Source organism: Octodon degus, unplaced genomic scaffold (genome assembly GCF_000260255.1).
Source record: "Octodon degus isolate 3935 unplaced genomic scaffold, OctDeg1.0 scaffold00047, whole genome shotgun sequence".
Lineage (NCBI taxonomy): Eukaryota > Metazoa > Chordata > Mammalia > Rodentia > Octodontidae > Octodon > Octodon degus.
In genome coordinates, this window is record NW_004524623.1 from 14473204 (window position 1) to 14480694 (window position 7491).

General features: G+C 37.6%; 1 protein-coding gene across 7 annotated transcripts in view; it reads left to right on the forward strand.

Moving 5' to 3' along the window:
- Dnm1l (dynamin 1 like) overlaps window positions 1-3969 on the forward strand; it is a 67219-nt gene extending 63250 nt beyond the window's left edge. For all 7 annotated transcript variants that reach the window (XM_004632185.3, XM_004632188.3, XM_004632182.3 and 4 more), the window contains 3 exons: window positions 260-369; window positions 1901-2060; window positions 2462-3969. In XM_004632185.3, coding sequence (XP_004632242.1) covers window positions 260-369; window positions 1901-2060; window positions 2462-2518 — 327 coding nt within the window. In that variant the 3' untranslated portion in view covers window positions 2519-3969. The remainder of the gene's footprint in view (window positions 1-259; window positions 370-1900; window positions 2061-2461) is intronic.
- The last annotated feature ends 3522 nt before the right edge of the window (window positions 3970-7491 follow it).

Genomic DNA, 7491 nt, shown 5'->3' on the forward strand with positions numbered 1-7491 from the left:
TTATTATTTATTTATTTATATAAATTTACTGAGAAATAGCACTGAAACAGTTTCAAAACAGGTTAGTAGGACAATTGCAATAATACATTGCATATTGTTGTCTTCGTAGTGATTATTCATAGTACAACATACAGACATGATATCTTGTCCAAACACTAATAGTACAAATCTTTCTTCTCCAAAACTTAACTTTTGAATGTTAAGAGGATTATCATGTCAAAATGGCACAAAAATAATGTTTCCTGTCCACCCCATTTAGCCGGTTCCTGTTGCACGAAAACTATCTGCCCGTGAACAGCGAGATTGTGAGGTTATTGAACGACTCATCAAGTCCTATTTCCTTATTGTCAGAAAGAATATTCAAGACAGGTTAGTATTACTTAACGTGCATCACAGGCTATAATTTTGCTAAGTGAGTCCATGTTATTTTGAAAATCATGTATTTTTTTTAAATTTAGGGTTTTTTCCTAAATTAAATGAATTATCTGATACTCTCTGCATGACTGTCATTAGCAATACTCGTAATCTGTTAACAGACTAGGACCCTACCTATTAGCTAGAAAAGCTAGTCAGAAATACTCTTCTGCTCTATATTGTCACACTTTCAACTAAGAAAATGTTTATTCTAAATTTTAATTAGTAGTTTCTTTGATTTTGGCTTAACACTGGCTTGCCTTTTCAATGATTTGATTCTCTGAAATATTAAATAAATGTCTTATTAGGAAATACTTGCTCATTCTAATTCAGAATGTTTTTCATGTGTCCACTGTCTAGTGTCTTGTCCATCATATGGACAAGATATTTATGATGTCTTTGTGTGTGTCTGTGTGTACTGGGAGTCAAACTCAGGACCTTGTGCTTGCCAGTCAGGCCCTGTGTTGCTGAGATATATCCCCAGCCCCTGTGATGTCATTTTATGCAAGAAGGAGAAAATTTTAGCTGTGTGGAAAATATTTTAAAAATACTATTAGTAAATAAGAAATTTCATTGGAGAGGAATAAAAGGCTGGATACTCTTGTACTTCATATAGCAGCAGTGTTTTTATCTCTATAACCAGTTATCTTTTTGCTTATAGAATATCTTAACTTTTAGCTTGTGGTAGATATAATAGTTCATAGATGAGTATGGTAGCACATGTCTGTAATCCCAGCACTCTGGAGGCTAAGGCAAGAGGATCATGTGATTCAGCCCAATCCTAGGCAATTTAGCAAGATCCTGTTTCAAAAATAAAAAAGTTCTTGGTGGTCTCTACTGCATGCTGAACAACAACAGAAATCTAGCTTGTGGCTTTTCTTTTACTGCTCCTTCCTCTACAAAGGCTTTTGTTGCTGTTCTTAAAATACAATTCATGTGTACCGGCTTTCCATTTTAAGTATTATCCCATAAAGAAATGTACCTGTCAGCAGTAACTCCCCCACTCCCTAACCACCTCTAACCAGATTGCCAATTCTGGGCATTTTGTATAAGTGGGAACACATTAAATATGGGTTTGGTCTTTTGTGTCTGGCTTCTTAATTGCTGTTTTTAAGGTTTATTTATATCATAAGATACTTCATTCTTTTTTATGGTTAATACTAGCTTATATAGATACCATATTTTATTTACTCATGAGCTTACAGATATTTGAGTTTTTCACATATTTAGGTTATTATCAATAGTGCTTGGTACAGTGTTAATACAATAGATGAAACAAAACAAAAGGTACAATATCAAGAATTGTGACTTTTCTTTTGCTTCATTATAATTAAGTAAAAACGTAAAAGGTGACTGATTATCCCATTAAAGAAATATTCAGGTAGCTCAGCATTTCTTATTTCACTTTATTATTTTGAGGCCAGAGTCTAAGCTCAAAATTTAAAAGGAATTTTGCTAAAACTTTTAATTTGGTTTTGTTTTTCAGTGTGCCAAAGGCAGTAATGCATTTTTTGGTTAATCATGTGAAAGACACTCTTCAGAGTGAGTTAGTAGGACAGCTTTATAAGTCATCCTTATTGGACGATCTCCTGACTGAATCCGAGGATATGGCACAGCGCAGGAAAGAAGCCGCTGATATGCTAAAGGTATTACTGTAAGCTTTCTTCCATTTTTATGCTTGGGTTGTAGATGTAAAGATACTCATTTAGTAGCTTACAATGTATCATTGGGTAATACAGTCTTTATAAAATGTTATCTTATTATTTTTAAAAATCTTTTATTCATTTTAATGAGAAAAAGTAGCAATGAAACAGTTTCAAAACAGGTTAGTATGAGTTACAGTAATTAATACATTGCATATTGTTGCCTTCATAGAAGTTAGGATAATACAGTCTTTAAATGTACATAAGCAGTTGTTTTCTTTGGGACTTGATTAGATTCAAATTTCAGAGAATTAGTAAAAACCTGCTATATAGTAAGTGGAGAAATTTCTCTACATAGTTCACATTAATATTTGAGCATTTCATGTGTTTATTTTGTTTAATAGGCATTACAAGGAGCCAGTCAAATTATTGCTGAAATCCGAGAGACTCATCTTTGGTGAAGAGAACTATATAACAGACTTTGTTGACTTGAAACCTGCTAGTTACTGCCCACCGAAGTAGAATTTTATTTATGAACTACCGGGTACTGCAAAGATGTGATTCTCTTCATGTGAAGACTGGCTATAAACTGAAGTGTACTCCGCATTACAGAACAAATCACACATTTAATCCAAATAATAAATGGCTGTTTCTAAAGTTTTCCTATACATACACGTCTGTCTTGTGACGGTTTCATTTGAACTTAAGAACTGTTCCTGTTCTAGTTGTACAAAGCCACTTGCCTGTGGATAAGATGACCTGTGTAATTTTTGCTAGTAGTTTAAAAACTGCTGCCATAGTCCTTGAAGAAGAAAGTACCAAGACTTTCCATGTAACTCTGATGCATGCACTGTTATCGAATGACTGGGTTGTGAGATGCGGGTTGGCAGGTTCCTCACATAGTCATTGTACTCTACTTGCCCTGCAGTTTACAGCTTTTAAATTTAAAATCTCTGCATCTTTGCTGAGTTCGTAGGAAAGCTGAGTTAACAAGAGGATCTGAAACATGACAAAGATGGGTACATACTGTGTAGTTACATAGCTCTTCTGTCACTTTAGGGTCCATGTGGCACTTGTGTGTTAAAAGTTAAAATACAGTTTGATTCTAACTTAAACCTAAAAGAATGAGTCACAGTTTACTGCTTTAAAAACAATCATCTGGGCTTGATTTATCTTACCAAGTATGACTTGGTACTAATGGCCAGTTCCTAATCCGGTGATGACCTATACACATCTCTAAAATGGGGCACTTAGACACCACACGCCAAGATTCAGTCTGAAGGGAGACTGACATCATCTGTTCTCTGGAGTAGTTCATAACAGCTTCTTTTTCTTCACACCAACAGAATGTACTAGAACTGTAGTATGGAAATACCACTTTGTTATTTATAGGAATCCATCACATTAACACTCTGAAAGGATTACTATTTGACTGCATGGAGGGGTTGGGAATTGCATTTCTCACTAATACTTTTTGTGTGTAGAAACTGCCCAAGTAATTATGAAGTACATTAAAAAATCTTAAGGCATTAATAGAAATCCTTAAGACACCTAGCTCCATCCCTAACAACATAAGTATTACAAAATTTCTTTTCAGGTTATGACCAGGTATTTGTGAAAGGTTACTGACAGGGACAAATTAAGAGTATGTTAATTTTAGCTATGGTTCCCATTTATTAAGACCTATGTTCAACTAATCTCAGAAACAACCAGAATCAGTCTGACATGAGTACTGCTTGAATTCACTGATAGTACCAACTTGAGTTAATGTACATTACCCAAATCTGAGCATACTTAAAAATCATTTTATCATTATAAACACCAGTTTGAAAGTATACCCTTCCATGGTTTACTTATTACACAGGTCAGATGACTGCCATTGTAGCCTTTTGAATTTGCAAAGAAAAAAAAATACAATGTGCCTTTCTACAGCACATCAGATTTCAAACTGACAGTGTCAGCTTTAAAAACATGCTATGGTGATGCACTTGCTAGTATTGTACTACACACTTTGTACAAAGAAAAACGGGCAAGAAATTTATGGAAAGAGAAAGCCTTCCTTGGTTGGCTCTTTAACCGGTGAAGTTCTGAAATGTGGAGATTATCTTGGGCATATTTATAATGGTACCTGTAATGTTCTTCCTATGTAAATAAAATGCTGGTTTGAAAGAGTATTGAAGTTTGTTGATAAATCTCACTTCACAGAAAGGTTTAAACTAGCTAAACAAATCTACTTTAGAACCTAACAGCACAGCTTAAATCATACCAAAAGTTTGTAACTTTACTAGTCTTAGTTCACTCAGTGCTAGAGTGTATTTCTGCGTAAGAGGACAATGGCTTGCTCTACACAATCCCAAGCAGCTGGCCAGAATCTGGACATTCGAGCCACACTGCTGCTTGCAAGGCTTTCCACGAAATCTGATGAACCTTTTTGTATTTTACTTGCTCCTCCAGAGGAAATGAGTGCTGTTACCTTGATTTTTTTTGATGTGGAAACTGTTCTAGAGGAAAATGAATTGGCCTAATATAGGTGGGCCTGTACTTAAGTCTTACTTCTCTTATCTGATGTCCTCATAGGATTTCATTTTTATTATACTGCCCTGTCCCCACCTCCCCCTTTGGTTCCTCACCTTTTCAGTTTACTTCCAGTTACAATCCCTTTGGGTGCAGAGTTAAAGTTTTTACCTTTACAAAAGTGACAGAAATCCAGTGACAGGAGTGTAAGCAACTACACTGAAACGTAGGCTGAATTAGAAACTTTCTGCGAAGTACTGATTGGTTTTTTTTTTTTTTTTTTTGTATTTTAGGTAAGGGTCTACAGGGAGTTGAGGGTCTCTCTGCTAGCTCCAACTCATAGTGATCCACCTGTTTACAGCCTCCCAAGTGCTGGGATTACAGGTATGTGCCATGACACTCAGTCTCAATTACCATCTCAGTACACCCAGGAGGCGGGGCTAGCACGGCAGGCCTGGGGATTGAACCCCTGGCTCCTGCACCTGCTTGCAGGTGCTTTAATCAGCTGAGCTATTTGGTCGGCCTGATTGGTTCTTTTTCAGAGCGTTCCTTACCATTTTTTTTTTTTTTTTTTAAATGAAGAAATGTATTTAGAATTAGCTAGCTGGACTCAGTTTAGATGATCCCAATTTTGTTGGCAACACCCAATGCATCATAATCTGGAGCTAGTTGAACATACGCCTTCTCCTTCAGGCCTGATTAGGGTTTTGACCTTGTCAACACTGATGCCACAGAGCTTCTTTACGGCTTATTTGATTTGGTGGTTATTCGCTTTGACATCCACATTGAACACCAGTGTGTTGTGTCGTTTTTCATGGCTGACTCTGTGGTCGGGGAAGCTTGATGACGGCATAGTAGTCCGGCTTGTTTCTCCTGGGGGCACTCTTCCGGGGTATATGGGCTGCCTCCAGAGCCACAGTGTCTTGGGACCGCGGAAGGTATTAGTATCTTCTTTCTGTGGCTGTGGATGCCTTTTGGCTTGGCCTTCTTGGCTTTCAGAGCTTTTGCTCTGGGCTTCAGCTCTGGGAGGGGCAGGGGCTTCCTTCTTTGCCTTCGGCACCATCTTGGTAAAAAGGTTCTCCATACCATAATTTTTAATGACAACTATATCCTGAACTTGAAGAAACCTATTTGCTTCTCAAATAAAAAAATAATCAGAAATTTGTTTCCAATAGATTTCCCATTTCTAATATGAACACTGAAGGCTTGGCTTATTAGATCAGCGTTCCCCTCTTGACCTAAATATACCCACATTCCTTAAACTGTCTTTTCATTGCTTTACCTTATTTCCAAAAGAACAAGAAAGATAGGATAGAAAAGACATTATTTAGTTCTTTCATGAAGCAGATGTTTTAAAAGATTTATTTTTCAGATAGTTCAGGCTGGCCTTGCACTATGTAGCTCAGGCTGACCTCGAACTTGTGGCAGTTCATCTGTCTTAGCCTCCAGGGCTGGGATTACAGATATGTGCCACCACGTTCAGCTCCTATTCTTTTTTTTTTTTTTAAATTTTATTTACTTATGTGTGTGTGTATGTGTGTGACCAGCTCAGTCCACCAGGGGGCGGGCTGGCTGGCATGTGGTGCTGGGGGATTGAACCGTGGTCCCTGGGCTTTGCTAAGCTTGTTCTAAGTAGGTGCTTTAGACCACTGAGCCATCTCACCAGCCCCTCAGCTCCTATTCTTGAAATGACATTGGAATGTCTGTGGGCCAGGAAATAAACCACCATTAAATAAATACCTTATTTATTAACCAACTCAAAAAAATAAATTACATTGTGAGGCCTCTTTTTCATTTTGAAAGCAACTTTTCATGTTTTGGGAACAACATCTGAATAACCAAAAGGATTGTTCATAACTGAAGCCATTTTATAATGTAGAAATTCCTTTTTCCTATTTTAAGTAAAGAGAGTCCATTCTTGAGAATATGTTGTCCAACAACTAAAACACTCTCAGGATTTGTTACTTGTCTGTGATTTATACTGACTCCACCTTCTGTTATCATTCGATACCTGAAAACAGAAATGTTCAGTTAGTAGAGATCCAGTCACAGTTGGCATTCCAGGCTAATGCTTTTTCTTCTACATCTCACTATGCAGTTTACAAATGAGTAACCATTAGTCACATGCAAAATGTCTTATGGAGCAAAAGTATTCTCTTCACAATATGGTATAACAGGAATTAAAATATTCTGCCTACTTCCAAAGAAAAATGCAATTACCAAGAGATATTTTGTAGCTTTTTCATTTTCAGTAATTCAATCAACTTTTTATATACATATTTTTCGATTACTGGAAACGACTTGGTCTTCACACTGAGCTCTATCACCCTCCCGCCCCCTTTCAAGACAAGGTCTCACGAAATCACTAAGTTGCCCTGGCTGAGCTACATCAGAACTTGTAATCCTTTTGCCTTGGCCTCCCAAAAGAGCTGAACTCACAGGCATGAGCCACACCACACCACCTCAACTTCTGTCTCCAAGCGAAGAGGACAGAGACCGAGTAGAAGAAGGGACATGCACTATGCACTCTTCTATTTGTGACCACACTCTAAGCTGACCGGTGGAGGCGTGCATTTCCTAAACAACACGGCTACGCCACACTAGACTTACAGTGCTGCAAAGAAAATGAACCAATTCAGAGAGTATGAGAATATGCTAGACAATGAGGCAGTTTCAATAGTAAGCACTTTGTTTTCACTTTATTCTTGGAATAATTTCTGCAAGAAATGAGATGGCATGAACGAATCAGGCCAACCCCCTGGAAGCGTGCTGTAAGGTGTAAAAGTGAAGGGGGAACTAACAAGTAACCTAAACCCAAGTAGCCTTACCCTCGAGGACCATCAGGAATGGCGTTTGCTTTACGGCATGTGTCTAGGACGCTTGTGCCAGGGTCAAGGACTAATTCAGAAAATGAAGCTTC